This window comes from Astyanax mexicanus, chromosome 7 (assembly GCF_023375975.1).
Source record: "Astyanax mexicanus isolate ESR-SI-001 chromosome 7, AstMex3_surface, whole genome shotgun sequence".
Classification (NCBI taxonomy): domain Eukaryota; kingdom Metazoa; phylum Chordata; class Actinopteri; order Characiformes; family Acestrorhamphidae; genus Astyanax; species Astyanax mexicanus.
Window position 1 is genome coordinate 11,023,168 of NC_064414.1, and position 19,470 is coordinate 11,042,637.

At 37.4% G+C, this 19,470-nt stretch overlaps 1 protein-coding gene across 2 annotated transcripts in view; it reads left to right on the forward strand.

Annotated features, from left to right (window-relative positions):
* The first annotated feature begins 5,813 nt into the window (after positions 1-5,813).
* klhdc3 (kelch domain containing 3) overlaps positions 5,814-19,470 on the forward strand; it is a 46,823-nt gene continuing 33,166 nt past the window's right edge. For both annotated transcript variants that reach the window (XR_007440057.1, XM_049481695.1), the window contains exons 1-8: positions 5,814-5,901; positions 10,580-10,818; positions 12,416-12,592; positions 12,705-12,820; positions 13,528-13,599; positions 14,611-14,824; positions 16,284-16,370; positions 19,097-19,205. Coding sequence is in view for 1 of the 2 variants with exons in the window: in XM_049481695.1 (XP_049337652.1) it covers positions 10,665-10,818; positions 12,416-12,592; positions 12,705-12,820; positions 13,528-13,599; positions 14,611-14,824; positions 16,284-16,370; positions 19,097-19,205 (929 nt within the window). In the remaining variant the exon portion in view is untranslated. The remainder of the gene's footprint in view (positions 5,902-10,579; positions 10,819-12,415; positions 12,593-12,704; positions 12,821-13,527; positions 13,600-14,610; positions 14,825-16,283; positions 16,371-19,096; positions 19,206-19,470) is intronic.

The following is a 19,470-nucleotide window of genomic DNA, read 5'->3' on the forward strand; positions in this document are numbered from 1 at the left end:
ATGGGGGGTGGGGGGATAAATGGGGCAATCCTGGACAAACCATTTACCATTACCCACAGACACATGTATCATACACACACACACACACACACAAATGAACATTGTTGTTTTATTCTATAAACTACAGACAATATTTCTCCAAAATTCCAAAGAAGATATTGTCATTTAGAGCATTGATTTACAGAAAATAAGAAATGGCTGAAACAACAAAACATATGCATAGCTTTCAGACCTCAAATAATGCAAAGAAAACAAGTTAATATTCATAGAGTTTTAAGAGTTCAGAAATCACTATTTGGTGTAATAACCTTGTTTTTTAATCACAGTTTTCATGCATGTTGGCATGTTTTCCTCCACCAGTCTTACACACTGCTTTTGAATAACTTTATGCCACTCCTGGTGCAAAAATTCAAGCAGTTCAGCTTGGTTTGATGGCTGTGGTCATCCATCTTCCTCTTGATTATATTGAGGTTTTCAATTTGGTATAATCAAAGAAACACATCATTTTTAAGCTGTATATCTCTCCATCCAGATACAGTGAATTTAATTGTGGTTGGATGAGAAGTATTAACATATCATCGCTGTCCCATGAAAAACACATCTCCATTTTTGTCAATTTTTAGTTTAGCTATACTACATAATTTGAACAGACAAACTGTCCTCTACACTGTGCCAAAATTTCTTGATGAACGAACCAATAGAAACTCTTGGAAATTACCTGAAATTAACTGTTTTTACATTGACTTCCTTTGAAAGTTCACAAGATTTTTTTCTCTCTCCTGTAAAGTAGCTGCTTTGGAGATAAGTGTTTTTCATTGGACAGCAACGATATACTATTCCGACACCCTATTGGTTTATACGATCCATCACACCTGCACACGTCACACCCCACACCCCAGCAAGAACAAAGCAGACGTATGTAGTCTAGTATAAAGATGATCAATACTCAAGAGAACTTGAGACAAACGTCCCAACTTAGTTCCTTAATATATTTACATTGTACTAAAATGTATTTTTTTAATGGGTATATATATGCAGCTGAAACAAAACTTGTTAGCTGGGAGGGTGTCCTGACTCTTGAAAGGACTGAAGGGTAGGGTGAAGTGTTAGAGGTATTTAAATTGAGATTTTTCAAAGGAACACTACAAACAGAGGGCTCTGAGAGATCACTGGCAGGTTGATGCACGGGTGTTAAAAATGTCGCTAACCACTATATTACCATGGCCTTTTTCATCAAAGCAAGAATAAAAACAATCGCTAGTAGCACATCTCGGTAGCTAATTTTCCTATTCCATCTTAAATTGTGCAACAGCAGTTACAGGCTGCTGCATTTAAGGTGGAAAGGAAAAGTTTGAACAAGAAGCTAGCGAGTAGCTAACCTCACTAGCTAACTCATTAGCACTGAGACATTATGGAGGATAATTGAAATGTAAGGCATTAATACATGTTTTTTCATTACAATAAAAAAGCTGACAGATGTTTATCCACTTAATTACAATTGATAATTGATGTTTAGTATTGCTCCTGTTTACCAGTTATTCAAATGTTAAAAAAAACGATTTTCATGGAGTGTAGATGTAAAATGTATTGTGTCTCAAATTAACAGTTTAATTATGATGTGAGCTATTTGTACATGTAGAAGAATCGTATATTATATATAACAAACATATATTGGAAAGCACAATATATATAAGTATTCACAGATATAGTCTGTAGTTTATGTAATATAATAATAATGGATCTAAATATACATTATATTTTATATATAAAACTCTATGTTTATAATCTGTATATTTGCAGTGAATTAACAATATGGAAATACAGTACCAGACTGTAAATTTAATATTAAATATATTAAAGCTATACAGGAACACATGCAGAATTATTTTGTAAACAAAAAGTTTTTAACAAACCAGAATATGTTTTCTACTTTAGATTCTTCTAAGTGGCACATTTATCTTTGAGGACAGATCTGCACACTCTTGGTACTTTAATCTCAGTGTCTTCATGAGGGAGAGTCACCTTGAATAGTTTTATCAGCGTTTGAAGGAGTTTCTGGAGGTGCTGAACAATAGTTGCTGCTTTTCCTTCACACTGTGAAGCACCAGCTCATCCCAAATCACCTCAAATCACCATCTCAGTTCATCAGGTTTATATCAGGGGATTGTGGAGGACAAAAACATATTTTGTTTACTATGTATCCTGTTATTGTTTTTATGTTTTTACTAATAATACATAATAATCTACAATATACAAAAATGATTAAATAACAAAACAGAGAAAAACATTTCTTGAGAAGGTGTGTCCACACTTTTGACTGTTACTGTATATATATAAAATATACTGCATTATAAACATGTTGCATTAGAAGCAGTGAGAGTCAGATCTTATTTATTAATTAATTTGTTTATGGATTTGTTTATGGACAGTACTGTATATCTTTCAGATATACAGACTGCCTCAGTAAGCATGTGTATCTGTAGGAAGGTACTGATCATTAATCAGTAAAGCGTCACACCGGGGGAGAAGGTGTGAGTTCACTGTGAAGCTTCTTCATCAACTCAACAAAAGACTAAACTAACATTAGAGACGCTCCTAATGGCCTTCAGGAGAAAGAGATTCTGATCTTCAGCTCATCAGCAGAGGAGAAAGAGCATCTGCCTTCTGATTAACAGCCCTGTTACAGAGCTTAATCCTCTCCAGCAACACACAGCACTGGGGTGTGCCATATCAAATTGTAATTTTTGGACACAAAATAAAAAAAAACTCCATATTGTAATATTGTGACATTATTGAAAGCCTTAGTTTTGATTAGTTATTATTGATATTTACTGTATTTACTGTGCTTGCTTGTGGTTTATATGCATGTAATAAACATGCTGCACTTTAGATTTGGGGTAGATTTTTGCAGTTAAATTATTGTGCAGCGTATTGTTATTGCATTTTTTATTGTGTTTTTATATTCAGGGTAAGTCAGGGTAAGTTTGCAAAACTGTTTACAAAATGGATAAATGCTTGTAGATTTGTTTATACTGAATATATAAAACATACGTATATTAATAAAACATATTGTTTTTGCAGTAGTATATTATTAAAATAATGTAAAACAAAAATCAATGTTGTGTCATATTCCTGAGAACATTGTTACCTCAAAAATGCCCAATAACAATAATAAAAAAAAACAATAATAATACAATAACAATGAAACTTTATAAAAGCATTTTAACTCCTTTAAAACCTAAAAAAGCTCCTTTTACAGTTTCGCCAGAGCTACTTCATTAGGATTGTATGAGTGACTAGAATAACAGTGCTATCAGAGACAGTTTTTGATAGTATGGGTGTGTCTGAAATGTATGAAATGCTCCCTTCTCAGGGAGGATTCTGAGAAAGAAAGGCACCCAGTCATGCCTGAATCAAAGTTTATTTATCTAGCCTTCTGTTTTATTGGGTAATTTTAATAACAGCTAAGGACAACACAGCTAAACTGTGATAATCAGGCAGTGAATCAAATTCTTGCAGATTAAAAAAAAAACATTTATAAGTTTATTAGAAAATTGCAGATAAAATGCTGATAAAATCATAGTAAAAAACATAAAAATGAAGCATTCAAAAAGAGTTACCAAGAAACAGGCAAGGGTCCAAACCAGGAAGTTTAAAATTAGCATGGCAAAAAACATTTATGTCTGTAATGTTGGCTTACAGTGGCTTAAAATTGTGGCTTACAGTATCTCAGACAATTAGAATATTATATAAGGCTTTAAAGAGCTCTCTCAGTCAAGTCCTTGACAGCATGTTGTGATTCTTCCCAGGACAGGTTTTTTTTATTAACCTGGATATTTTACAGCAGTTCAAGCTTCCCTCTGCTGACAAGGTTTATGCAGTCGCAGGTTAAGGGCGGCCAACGGGGGCCAGTGCCCCTCCAACAACACACTTGGACCCACCCTATTGCCCCCCTAAATTAGGTGTAAATCTCCTCATTTCTGCAAACACGCCACAACAAAGCAGCACACTAATGTAAATACTAATTTTCCAATCTTACTCTTTAGCCAATTTATACTTCTGCATCAAACCTACACCAAAGCCTATGTGTACCCTATGCCATAGCCTGGTGCTCACCTCCCCAGAAATGTAAATACATATTAAACAACCCAGCAGAAGCCCACACCTTCCCGTCTGTGCGTTTTATACTGAGGAGCGACGCAGAGTCATGGACACATGAACACAGAAATATAAATGTGGGTTGCATAGTGTGCTAGTGCAGGCTACGACTTATGCAATGTGTTGACTCACCACAGTATAAGTATAAACCAGTCTTTAGAAACTTTACCGGGTTTCCCTTGTGCAGCACACAGTGTTTCAATTGATTCTTTTGAATATGAAAACTTGAATATGAAAATGCAAATTACCTGTTTCACTCCCGGGTAGTGCTGCAGTTTTTGCACTAAAGCTTGGGTCCTCTATGACAGACTAAGACTAAGTACTCTGAATGTACTTTTCAGTTAAGGACAGCAAAGGCCCTAAAACTGTGAAAATATGGAAACTGAAAACTGTATAAATAAAATGTTGAACGATATTGGATACATTCTTTTTCTTCGTTATGCCTTCAAAGCACTATAGGCTAGAAAGAAATCGGCCCTTCTAACATAATCACTGGCCCTGGACTAACCCCCCACCCCATTTAAAATGGTCTAGAATTGACACTATTTTCTAAGATGCTGACTTTTGGGTTTTCATTAGCTGTAGGCTGTAATCATCAATACTAAAATAAAAGCCACACAAAATAAATCACTCTGTATGTAATAATCTATTTAAAGTTCTTCTTCTGCTAAAATCCACTTTTTCTTGTTCTTTGTAAAATATAGGTCTCTATGAGTTGTATATGCATGCTGCATATGAAACTATTCTTCAACTGCAGTATTCTTCTGTCTGCAGTAGCTAGTAAAAGAAAATGTTTAGATAAACGAGTCGATCATGTAAAGCAATGTGTCTACATCAACTCAAGAGTTCATGGCCTTGGTGGGTCTGAAGAGATGAGAGTGAACACCTAGTATCTCTGCTGCAGATCTATTAGCCAATCAGAGGCGATATGTGTTTGCATGTATGAATATTTATGAGCAATATCCAAAATTCTGTCTGACTTTAGAGACCAATAATTCAGTGAAATAAAGCAGGGCGATACAGAAACACTGGAGCACTTTTTTCACAACAAACGGCTCACATGGCATTCATTCATATTAGGTACCACTTTAAAATAAGACTACCTTTATAAAGGGTTTATAAATGGTTTACAATTAGTTTATTAATGGTTACTTATTAGGTTTTAAATGCCTTAAAAATCATTAATGATCAGTTCACATGATCAGTTCATGATCAACACAAAATTAGAAAGGACAACGATATAGATGGCTGTGGGTTCACTATTTGACAAACAACAGGTCATTGTTGCCCTTTCTAATTATGTGTTATAACTGATTATTAATGATTTTTAAAGCATTTACAACCTAATTAGTAACCATTAATAAACTAACTGTAAACCATTTATAAACCCTTTATAAAGGTAGTCTTATTTTAAAGTGGTACCGAAACCACAACTAGACATTTTAATTATTTATAATTTAATTATTGAAAAAACGATGGAATGAGACCTTTAATATATAGAGTTTCACTTTTATACTGATTGTACGAAATAAATGAACTTTTGTGATTTTTCTACGTTTTTTTGAAGATGCACTTGTTGTCCTTCATATTCCCTATGCCCTATTCCCTAATCCCTACACCCTAGCTGCTATTTTCTAGTGTCCCTAGTCCCTGTATGACCCCTGACCCGCTGGGGGGCGCTTTAGCGCAGCTGCTGCTGGACTCTGCTCCGGTTTTCTGCTCGGGTAGAAGCACATAATGAAGGTAAATGTAAATGTCACCTTTTTATCGAGGAAGATTAAGCTGTAGTTTACATCGTTACAGCGGGAAGTCCTCGGGAAAGCGGCTAATTCGGGTTTTATTCGCTGTGAGATCAGGAATCTGGCCGAGAAATATAGGCTAAGCTATGCTAAGGCAGGAGCTGGAGTGTCAGACAGGCAGGAATACTTCTCTTTAAACTGAGTTAAATCTCAGATAATTCACTAGAGAAGCTGATATTGATAAGAATATTAATCACAGACACTGGGAGTGTGTGTTCAGGCAGTGGGCTGGGCTGTGGGGGGGTTTGAGCAGGAGTATTTGGGGTTGTTTACTATTTAGCCTGTTGATGCTAACGTAGCTAACTAGCTAACCATGGCTAATGTTGGTTTATAGCTATGCGTTTGGAGGCGTTTGTTTCACTGATGTTTTGCTGGTCTGGAGAAAACTGAGGAATTTCTCGCGCTGGCGAGGAGATAGGCTAGTTAAAGTCAGTAACTGACTCAGTTTGAAGCTCTGAGAACATCTAGTTAACGTTAGCTTACTTCAGGTCTGTTTAAGCTAACGCCTAGCTTGGTTAGCATGGCTAAATCAGACAAAATCAGAGGGCAGAGTTCAGCTTTAACATCAGCAAATTCATTCGCCTCTACCTCAGATGGTGCAGAATTTAAGCTGAAATGGCATATGAACCTTCTGTCTAACAGAAGACTAACTGAATTAATATGCAAGTCCACATGAAATCTTTTCCTTCACCATTTAAGGTGGAACTGAAGGTTCTAAGTGTGAGCTGGTTCTCTGAGCTGATAAGGTGAGGAGCTGAATGCTCCAATAGAGTCCAGCAGAGTTTGTGATTTTCCTATTCAAACCAGACATGTATAATCTAAAGTACTAGAGACCCATTTTACCTTGAGTGAATGTACAAGTGCTGTATCAAAAAAGTTGAAGAAAAAAAAAACTTGAGTAGAAGTTGAAATGTTCTTTAAGCTCTACATTTAAGTGAAAGTACTAAAGTATTCAACATTTTTTAAGTATTGCAAGTAGTTTATTGTCAAATGTAGTACTGAAATACTGCATATAAAAGTACAGTACTGTGTTATTAGTGTAGTTATTACAGAAAGCAGTGGAAAGTTCTCAGAGTAAAAGGCAGAACAGGACCTTCGTGGTCTTCTTATAAGATCAGCTTGATCGCTTGATTCACTCAATAATGAGGAGCTATTATAATACAGCATTTTAGTACTTAAGTAAAGTTGTGAAGTAGTTTTTATTCTTTGTTACTATACATCTCTGCCTCAAACACAACATCTAAACCTGGTCACTATCAGCTGATTTGTTAAATCAGGTCTGTTTAAGCAGGAGTAATTGAGAATCACCAAATTTCACAGATTAGAATCTCCAGGGCTGAGGTTCTTCACCCTGCAATACATGCATGACCAGGGCCCAGTTTCCCAAAAGCATCTTATCAATAAGAACATCTTAATCTAAATCAACCCATAGTGACGTGTGTGTGTGTGTGTTTGTGTCGCAGACCCTTTAAAAGCTGTGTACATTTTTTACTTTAACTCATACAGTCCTTAAAGGGATAGTTCGGTATTTTTGACATGAGTCTTTATGGCATCATCATAACCAGTGTCGTGCATCCACACTGACTTACCCCCCACAGCGTCCTGTGAGCCGAGTTCTTGTCCAGTTTAGGTCAAAGCGAAAGTAGTCCGGCATGTTTGCTGGGGTCAGGAAAATAACTCCTTTTTCTTCCCAAAGCAGTACGTGTTCAAAAGAGTGATTTATTTATATCACAAAAAACTAACCATGCAAAAGTCACGCCTCGTAAATCACTTGGGTCCTACTTTCTCTCATTTCGTATCAGTGCGCGTCATTCTGACAGCGAGCTGCGCACGCGTCAACTTGTTTGTGATGCAAGCAGCTGCCCCGCTGACATCCTCATCAATGGATAGGTCTTGCATCTCGGGCATAACTAAGTCCCACTCGTGGCAACAGTAGCATTCCACTTCGGTCTGCATTATTTCGCACTTGAAACAAGTGCACCAGGATTTGTCGGCCACCCTGGGTATCGCAGCTCCAGCAGTGGCTCCAGTTTCATCTTCCACCACTTCTCTGTCCACCCTCTCTCTTTCTGCCCGATCTAATTCCATTTGGCGAAGTTCAACATCTGTATACTCGGGTTCATAAAGATATCCCCGTGGCTCTGAGCGGTGATCAATGTTTTCCTCGTCACTCTCGTAGTCAGACATGTTCTCGAGGCGAGAAGTAAACAAAGCGACCCAAACACGTAGGCTAGCTGTCAGGTTGCAGCGCTGCGCGCATTGATATGGAACGAGAGAAAGTAGGACCCAAGTGATTTACGAGGCGTGACTTTTGCAGGGTTAGTTTTTTGTGATGTAAATAAATCACTCTTTTGAACACGTACTGCTTTGGGAAGAAAAAGGAGTTATTTTCCTGACCCCAGCAAACATGCCGGACTACTTTCGCTTTGACCTAAACTGGACAAGAACTCGGCTCACAGGACGCTGTGGGGGGTAAGTCAGTGTGGATGCACGACACTGGTTATGATGATGCCATACAGACTCATGTCAAAAATACCGAACTATCCCTTTAAGTGACATATACTGGACATCACGAGAGCATTACTACAGAACAGTGTGTAAATGTGTGGTCACGTGACCATAATCTTTGCTTCTGCAGCTCTGTTCTATTAGGTTCCATCCATTTTAGTAATTCAAATGCTTTAACTAAATGTTTTACATTCTACAAAACTAATTTTGACAGATTCTAAAGCAAAATTGTTAAAATACAAGTTTGTTGTATCATTTACATTATGAGAAATTAATTTTTTAAATATTTGAAAATATTTTGCCTATGATAAGAAGCATGTTTTATCTTATGTTTTAACATGGAGAGAGAAAAGAGAAAAGAGAGAGAGAGAGAGAGATCATTGTAAAGCTAGCTCAACCATATAGCAAAGAAACATCTTAGTGCTAAGGACCTTTTGGGAAACCCACCCCAGGTCTGTTAAAGTTCTCCAGCACTGGTTGTGAAATGTCAGAGAGCATTATGTGTGCAGTCCCGGGTGTGTTTAGCTGTGCCTTAAATAGACACCTTTTGTATGGAATAACTATGCACTGGCTATTTTTATATTGAGATACGATATCTACAGTGTTCCACACTAGCTTTGGCTTTCTGAAAGACTGAACACTGCAGGTTGGTAAACGAGCAACCACTGGAGCAAGCAATGTGGCTTGTAGGCTATGTTCTTTCAGTCTTTTTTTCTTGTATGAACAGCCAAAATCCTTGTTTGTGAACAGCCACAATCCTTGTTTGCCATCAACTATATATTTTTTTAAGATAAGACAAATTGTTATCACATGTAATACAAAATGAAAGTGTACAAATACAGTGGCTTGCAAAAGTCCCCCTCTCTTTTTTTTTAAATAACGAAGGCACTTTTTTAATTAGTCTGCAGATTTTAAAACAGTGGAGGCGCCAAGATTAGAGCACAGGGGTACTGATGGTTGTGGGTTCTATACCCAGGCTCAACAAGCTTACACTGTTGGGCTCTTGAGCGCTGACCTTAACACCATTTGCTCCCTGGGAGATGCAGCTATGGCTACACACTGACCCGGACATGTGTGCTGTAGGTCACTGAGTGTTTGTGTTCACTGGTGTGGGTGTGTGTTTACTAGCGGTGGTCGATATGGAGTAGAGATCGGTTCCAAAAAAAATCCAACCCGACAGCCTGATCCAGCCTGAAAAAAAAATTGTCATTAAAACTTTTAACTATAATTTTGAGTTGTTTGAGTGACTGAAATCTGTTCAGAAGGATGTTTATGAACAGTGCAGCACGGAAGAAGCATAGGCCTATTAAGAATGGAACTATGGAATTATTAAAACACCAACAATGCGAGCAAAGATCCACAGGATGAAACATCAGCGAAATAGACTACAAAAATTATGTGTGTAGCCTGCAGGTCAAGTGGAATGCAGACAGGTGGAAGAACTGATGTGTGCGCAGGCATGTGCTTAGAATGCCAGTGCATTCTTCAGAGTGTGATTTTTATTTTTTGCCATAGCTTTAAAAATCATAGGCCTACATTATTTTTTGGATTTGCACAGAGAATCTAATCTAATATGGATCAACAACAAAATCCCAATATTTTAGTGTATTGTGATAATGATGGTCTTGATATTTTTGATTTTTTAAATAATTATTTTGAAGAATGAACTTCTTCAACAAAATGAATGCAAAAGTTTTCTTTAGTATAGTCTATGTATTTTGTAAACAGTAACTTTTCCTTTCCCTAATGTTGTATAAAATTAAAATTTAAACAAAAATAAAGTAATGTAACAACAGAAAAAAGTACTGCACATTTTGTGCATGCATGTAAACTGCAAAACAATGTTTTTTTTATAGAGTTCATTTTTTTTTATTGTTTCTAAATGTGTTGTGTTATTATTACGCACAAAATATGATATGATATACCCCTAGTGTTTTTTGCACAGATGTGTTAAAGGTGGAGTCTCTTCCTAGCACAAGTATGCGCACTATGTTGTTTTTTTTGTCTCTTAAAACTAAAAAACACATTATCTGTGAGAATTAGTATTCCTAAGTGTTTGTTGTTGACTGTAACTTACTAGCTGTGCATGTGTGTCTGTATGTGTGTGTGTTCAGGACAGCATGGCAGACAGTGAGGCCTGATGGAGCTGGTTGTGGTGCGGCGGTGATGCTGTAAGGTGACCGGTGTGTGCGGTGGGGGATGTTGCGCTGGACGGTGCATCTGGAGGGTGGCCCGCGACGGGTGAACCATGCCGCCGTCGCCGTGAGCCATAAGGTCTACTCGTTCGGTGGGTACTGCTCTGGTGAGGACTATGAAACCTTACGGCAGATCGACGTTCATGTCTTTAACACAGGTGAGATACAGACACGCATATAGTGTAATTTACACTGACATGCCAAAAATCATGGAGTAGCAGTATGAAAATTGATCATGAAGTGTTAGATCAGGGCATGGCTTGAGAACGCCCACAGCTGTGTAAGTTATGAGGTGGTATTTTGTGAGGTTGAGTATTGGTTAGCGAGCTCATGTCAAAGCAATGTAATATAGCTATAAGAGTTGAAGTGAGTCCCGATAGTGTGTGATAATGGCCACATTGGATGGTATGTTCCATTTTCAAAATTATGCCATTATGAACATTTAACATTCCTCCATCCACAGTATTCATATGTACAGCTGTATTTGAAAAACATCAGAGAATGCATTATAATGGTGACCGGCAGTGGCTGGCTATTATTGTCCATACTAATGGCAAATTGTTTGTGGCAGGGTGCGATTTACCCCCCAGCTAAGATATGAGGCCAGATAGCTGGTTCGAATCCTGGTCGTGCAGCTTGTCATCAGCTGCTGGAGCCCTGAGAGAGCACAATTGGCCTTGCTCTTTCTGGTTGGGTACAGTAGATGGCGCTCTTTTTCCTCATCACTCCGAAGGATAATGTCAATCATCACAAGGCTTCTGTTAGCTGATGTATCGGATCTTAGTCGCTGCGCTTTCCCCCAAACGCACTGTGATGCTACTCGGCCATGCTAGTCTGACTACACATGTGTCAGAGGAGGCATGTGCTAGTCTTCACCCTCCTTGTGTTGAGGCATCACTAGTGATGGGGAAAATATATTGCTGGCTAGCAGCTGAACAGGTGAGATAATTGGCCAGAAAAAAAATGGAAAAAAAAGGGAAGAACCTTTAAGAAAAAACAAAAAAAGGCCCTAAAGCTCCCTTCAAAATGGTGTAAAAACAATAGTTTGGGGGCGTGAGGGGTGAATATATTTAACGAGCCCTCAACACATTGATGACGTCTAGCAGTATCACTCTTGTTACATTTACTTCTTCAGTGCAGTTTTTTTAGTGCTGCTGCTCACTCTTTGTACTCAGATCAGTATTTACAAACCCATCCTAAATCGTTCTCTGTGCCCCGCTGTTCTCCTAAATAGTCTACTGTTTGGTGCTGTTGGATGAGAGTTCTACACAGGCACGTGCTTTTAGTGACACAGCCAATTTCTCCATTTACAGATATAATATCCATGCAGTGTATCTACACATTAAAGTATAACCTTGAAATTATAATTCTGTTATAAATTTGTTTTTTGTAAAATATGAATTTAAGATTTTTTAGATTGACAGATTTAGATTTTTTTATGGCCTATGCCTTTAATGCAACAGGTACAGGTCTAGGTTGTGTATGGTAGCAACCAATAACATTTGTTTAACATTTGTTTAATTGTTAATTTGAGCCCAAAAATGGGTGATACATTGTTATTATTAAATATGTTGAGTTTCATTGCGATTCTGTAAGGAAAACATTATATTGGGTGTGGCTAATGTGCGGCTAATGACTGATGGTTCAGGTTTGTGGTTCAGGCTGTTGCTGATGTTACTGATGTTTTACTGATTGTGATCGACAGTTTGTGGTGATGGGCTGCATTTTAAAACAAAAGTTCTGTCTGTCTGTCAGTGTCTTTGCGGTGGATGAAACTGCCTCCAGTGAGAACCGGAGGGAGAGAACATGTGCGGGAAGTGCCCTACATGCGCTATGGCCACACTGCCGTATTAGTGGACGATACCATTTACATCTGGGGGGGCCGGAACGACACTGAGGGGGCCTGCAACGTGCTGTATGCCTTCGACGTCAGTAAGTATCTGTTAATCAGCGAGTCTGTCAGCGAGATTGTGCAGAGGCATGAGGAGATGTGAAGACGTTGAAGGCTTGTTCTCTCAAACACTTCTTCTGCCCTTCTCTGCAGATAATCACCGCTGGTACACGCCCAAAATTTCAGGGACAGTTCCTGGGGCGAGAGATGGTCACTCTGCCTGTGTTTTGGGCAAATCCATGTACATTTTTGGGGGATATGAACAACTTGTGAGTCTTCGTTAAAGTACCACTTTAACACCTTTGTTTAGAATTTTACTGAACTCATTGAGAAATATTTTTGTGTGTTTTAGATTCAGTTCCTGCAGAACAAAATGGATTGGGTTTTTCCTTTATATAGAATTTATTTGGTTTATTATCTGTATAGAAGTAGTTAATTTTGTTCCTCTTTTCTAAACTGATTTGGTTCATTCTTATATACATTTTAAACTGGTAAATTCAGCTTGTTCCCCCATACAGAACTGACTACTATAGAAATTCTCCCCTCTATTCTGAATTGATTTGGCTAGTTTGTTTTTTTCTGAAGAAATATCTTCTGTTCTAAATTCTTGGGTGTTGTTGTGGGTGTAACTGCAGTGCAGGTTAACCCCACCTGACCTGTTTGTAACCAGTTTTTTTTCTATGCACACTTCTCAACCTTCCAGTTTTCCTAATTTGAAACATGTGTTTGATAAATGCTTGATAAACTATTGCAGTTAAAACATGTTAGTTGTGTATATGAGAGACGCTTTATTGTTCTCATATCATTTAAGGATCCAAAAATGTTTTAAAAGCTGTTAATGCAGAAATTCAGATTACTCAGCTTTTGTTTCAGGTTTAGTGTTTATGCACTGTGAAGGTGCTTTCTCTGTAAAAAAAAAAAAGTGCTTGGGATGATCCTCTTTTGTGCTTACTCTGATCTCGCACTGTACTTTCAGGCTGACTGTTTCTCTAATGATATACACAAGCTGGACACCACCACAATGTCCTGGTCTTTAATCAACGCTACAGTAAGTCTTCTGCATTTATATATAAAAAATTATGAAAAAAATTAAGAGACCACTGTGAAGTAAAAACAAATAACAACAACAAAAAATCTGTATCTCTCTACATGTATGACAGCCATTCAATTCCAAAATATTTTATATAATTATAATTTTTACAATATTTCTTAGTACAATAATTGTATTTATTTGTTGCATCTTCCACATGCAGTAGGATAATGCATTCTTTAGTTTATAATGCCCTTTTGCATCATTGTAAATAATGTCATAACTTATGCAGCTTTGCCATCAGCTGCAATGCACCCTCTGGGTGGGTAGATGGCGCTCTCTTCCCACATCACTCCTAGGGTGATGTCCGCAGCACAAGGCGTCTGTGAGCTGATGTATCGGAACCGAGTCGCTGCGCATTCCTCCAAGTGCGCTGTGATACTACTCGGAAATGCTGCATCAGCAGCAGCTCGAAAAAAAGCGGTGGCTCAGTTTACATGTATCGGAGGAGGCATGTGTTAGTCTTCACCCTCCTGGTGTGTTGTGTGTTGGGGCATCACTAGTGATGGGGGAGTCCTAATGAGTGGGTTGGGTAATTGGCTGTGTAAATTGGGGAAAAAATGTGAAGAAATAGAAATAAAATGATTTAATAATGTTATAATAATGTTAAATTGTTTATATCAGTTTCTGCTTGTAATAAACTGTTTATCTTCTGTTCTGGGAGTTTAATCTGTGTTTATTGTTTTATTATGTGTATAGTAGAGGAGCTCTGCAGTTTAGCTCTGCAGTTAATGTTATAATCCACTATTTGAACAGTAAAATTAATACAGTGTTACAGGTTATATTTTTTATATATATGCATACAACACCCAATAATCCCAGACTTAGTTTAAAAAAATGTAATGTGACAGTTTTCTGTTCCTCCAGTCTGTGATAAATTTCACTTTTTGTTGAAGCAGGTTTTTTTGGGGAGGAAAAGGATGGTTTTTAAGCAAATTTGTAAAGTGTGAAGTGTGTGTTCTGCTGCAGGGAACTCCGGCACGCTGGAGGGATTTCCATTCTGCCACCATCATCGGGACGAAGATGTTTGTGTTCGGCGGTCGGGCGGATCGGTTTGGCCCGTTCCACTCTAACAACGAGATCTACTGCAACAAGATCAAAGTGTTTGACACCGAGACCAACAGCTGGCTGAACACCCCCTCCACACCGCTGCTGCCCGAGGGTAGACGCAGCCACTCTGCCTGTGAGTCTCTTACACACACACACACACACACACACACACACACACACACACACACACACACACACACTAGGGCTGCAGCCATAACCAGTTTCATTGTACTATGGTAGGTTTGGGTGGAACAAAGGTAATAGTGTATATGGTAGAATTAAAGGTGCAGAGCCACCATTATAGTGCTGTTAGCAAATCAGAGACAGGCTGTTGGTGAGCTACATGATTATTTATGACATGTATCAACCAAAATCTTGACTTTTTGCCCCGCCCAACAGGAGCCCAAAAATTTTCAAAGGGCATTCATTCAAACTAGAGACCCCACAAGAATAATGAAAAAACTATGAAATGAGCCCTTTACAAGATTTTAATGGTTTTTGTGAAAGAGGATAGTATTTCATTAATATGGTGTGTCTGGCATGCCAAATGTCATCTCTGGGCAGAGCTTAGATCGAGCCCCCAAAAAAAAAACCTGTCTGAACCCGCCCTGCCCCATAAACTGTCATGATAAGCCCAAGCCTGATTTAAACCCATTTTTTTTTGTACATGGAGCATTGAAACTGGGCTTTTTAAAAACAAAATGTTTTGATGGTCTGGTTAAACAAAAGTGTATACCACAAAACCCTATACTAAAGCTCCTGGCACAAAGATATACAAGTTCACAGCATGGTTGACTTTAAGTGAACTGACCTAAAACTAAAACCTCATGTGAACATGTGAACGAATCATTACTAGAATTCTTGCACACATGACCAGCTGGAAGCACACAACCATGTAAAAGAGACAGCGCTGTTAAAAGTTTCACGTCAAAAAAAAAATCTGACCTTGTTATTTCCTAGTTAACAGTAAAATGAATGCTTAAAGGAAAGTAATCGCACTTTTAAAGGGCCAATATGTGCAGTATTAAAATCAACATAAATAAAAGAGTGAATGTTGAATGTAATGCTCACTTCACCATTTAAATTTCATTTTAATTGATCTTTCATTTGTTAAAAAAAAGCCCAACACTTATATCCTGCTTTTACGATGTAATAATATTCATTTTATCATATATTATAATATAAATATGATTTCTTTTCATGCATTGCTTAAATTCTTGATTCTTTAAGTACATAAGATACTTTTTCATGGTGATGCTTGCATAAATGTACTGAACATTTTTTTGCATGTGGAGTGTGGTATTATTACTTTTGCTCATGTGAAGTTTGTGATCACCTCCCTCTGGTGGCAACATTCAAAATAACATGTCTTTTTATACTTATAATTCAGCGTATTATCATTCTGTTAATGTGTTAGGGTAATATTTTAATAACCGTGATATTTACTGAGACGGTTATCATACTATAAACAAAATCATATTGTTATTGATATAATTAAAAATTCAGATTTTATAAAAAAAAATCAAAGACGAATGTAAAATGAATATGTCTGGAAGCTTCAGGTTCACTTTTACCTCCTGTTCTCTTCTCAGTTTCCTACAACGGAGAGCTCTACATATTTGGGGGCTACAACGCTCGCCTAGATCGGCACTTTAATGACCTCTGGAAGTTTAATCCAGGTGAGAGCTGTTGCTGTTCTTGTCAGATCTACGAGATCTTTTTGTTTCTTAACATTTAAAGATAAAGGAAAATTAACAATATGGAAACATATACATATACTATACTATGATAAATAGTAATTATTAAATAGTAATTGTTAGTGCTGTCAACGTTAACACACTTATGCGTGCAATTAAACTGAACATAGTTGGGATTTTTATTTAAAAAATTCTCAAAAGTTTGGACACACCTTACAGTCAGTGGTTTTTCATTATTTTAAAAATATTAAAAAAAAAAAAAAAGTCATACAAACTGTAAAAAAAAAAAATAATAAAAAAAAATAATTTACTTAAAAAGAAAAAAGTGTTAAACAAACCAGAATATATTTTATATTTTACATTATTTAAAGTAGCGCCTCTTGCTTAGATGACAGCTTTGCCCATCTTGGCTGGATTTTCTCAGTCAGCTTTATGTAGTAGAGTCACCTGGAATGGCTTTTAATTAACAGCTGTGCTGAACTTAATAAGAGTTAATTACTTGAATTTCTGGCCTCTTAAAGTGTTTGAGAGCATCAGTTGTAAAGTTGTGAAGAGTTAGAGTTGGTATACAGTGAATAGACCTATTTGAGTAATGTTCTAATGTTGTATTATGGCAAGAACTACTCAGCTAAGTAGAGAAAAAAATACCTTAAGAAATGAAGGTCAGTCAATTTACCTAATTCAAGTTTGAAAGTATCCGCTGTCAAAGACCTTCAGAAACATTATAAAAAAACTGTCTCTTTTTAGGACTGCCCCAGAAGGAAGACAAAGAGTTAACTCTGTCACAAATGATAAGTGCAGGATAAGTTACCAGCTTTAGACACTGCAAGTTTAGAGCACCCTAAATTAGAGTATTTTGGTTTGTTTAACAAAGCACTTAAGGTGCTACATAATTCCTTATGTGTTCCTTCATAGTCCGGATGACTTCAGTACTCATTTACAATATACAAAAACATTAATATATATATTGAATGAGAAAGGGTATCCAAACTTTTGACTGTTACTGATTAAATATGTTATTCCTAGTAATACCAAGCTCATTCAGTAATTTGGGTAAAGCTGAAGAGCTGTAGTTTCTGAAGTGTTCACTAGAGGGCAGCACTTCCATGCTGTAGAGACTGGTCAGTCTGAATGCTTGGTGGTTGAAGGTGGTCAGTGAGGAGGTTCTGTGAGGCTGTGTTTTTACAGTATGTTCTGAAAGATGTTGGTTAGTGTGTGTCCTGTGTTTAGATGAAGAGGGAGAGAGGCAGGTGGGAGGTAGGATCTAGAGGTGGATGTTTTTAAGTGTAGTACTTGTTGCAGTCACAACTTTTTAACAAGTAAGCAAAGTACTGCTCACCTACATTTTCTGTAGTTCTGAAAACAAAAGAAATCCTGATATTATTCAAATAAATCATTGATTGTGATTTATGTATTTATTACCTTACAACTAGATATAATGTATTTTTTCAGTTTTTATTATTTGAAATTAATTGCCATAAACAGCACCATTGTTTCTTTAACCCTTATGTTTGTGGGTGTCAAAAACATGCAAGCACAATAAAACCACAGAACCAAAGAAACTAAACATTTAATTTAATTTATTTTTTAGTGTAGTGCAGTTTTTTGCTTCACCCTTACAGTCATGTTTTCTATTGGCCAAGTTTAGCCCCATCTTCCCCGTGATTCACAAACTAATCACTCTGTACTGATGTACATGCTGCTACTGTTGAGGAGGTTGATTATGTTTTATTTACAGTCAAAAGGTTTGCACACACCTCCTGTTATTCAATGTGTTTTCTTTCATTTCATGCTATTTCACATTGTACATTTAATATTGAATAAATATTTTAAAATATACAGGAACAAAACAAAACACAGTGGACCAACACCAGCTGATGACATGGCTCTCCAAACCAGCACTAATCATCAGTAAATTTTACGTTTCATTTGTGTCATTTCATCACACAAAGCAATCCAGACTGTTCTCATACAGAGTTCCCCAATGGTGGAACAAACTACCTTCCACTACCAGATCAGGAGAATCTCTCACTATCTTTAATAAGCTCCTGAAGACAGAGCTCTTCAAAGAGCACTTACTCTCTTAACACCTCTAACACACTAACTACTTCTAACCTCCTTTATCCCATTATTTCCCTTTGACCTTCTTTAGGCCCTATCTGAAGATGTTTTTACCTTTAACTTCTGTTACTTTTGTACTTCACTATTGTAAGTCACTTTGGACAAAAGCGTCTGCCAAATGTAATGTAATGCAATTAATAAATCAAGAGACTAGAGTCTGGAGGAAGAGTGAAGAAACACACAGTCCAAACTGCTTGAGGGCTTGAGGTCTAGTGTGAAGTTTCTATGATCAGTGATGGTTTGGAGAGACATGTCATCTGCTGGTGTTGATCCACTGTGTTTTATTATTAAGTCTAAAGTCAGTGCAGTGTTTTCCCAGAAAATCTTACAGCACTTCATGCTTCCCTCTGCTACTGACAACTTTTATGGAGATGCAGATGTCATTTTTCAGCAGGACTTGGCACACTGCCCACACTGCCAAAAGTACTAAATGGTCTTATGTAATACTTATGTAAATTTTAGATACTGATTTTTGGGTTTACTGAAATAAAGTAACTTTTCAGTGATTTTTAAATATTTTTAGATGCACCTGTAGATTATTCTAACTAACTGTGTGTGTGTGTGTGTGTGTGTGTTTTGTGTTATAGAGGTTTTCTCCTGGAAGAAGGTGGAGCCGAAGGGGAAGGGTCCTTGTCCCCGGAGGAGGCAGTGCTGCTGCATGGTTGGAGATCGCATCGTTCTGTTTGGAGGAACCAGGTACTGATTCTGCACACAGACCCACACTGTTTCAGATTATCCTTTTAAACACCGATTGAAGCGTTCATGTGAATCGGGTTGATTTAAAGAGGTTTTAAGTTTAGAACCAGTCAGGTGGATCTGACTAAGAAATCAAAAGAACCCTCTTCTTTTCCTCCACTCCCACAAACTCACCATAGCAGCGATACGCACTCAAAATTGGTGCAAGCTAACTTCAAGCATAAGCAGTGTGTGAAAAAATACTGCGACCTTTTTCTGCAGCTCC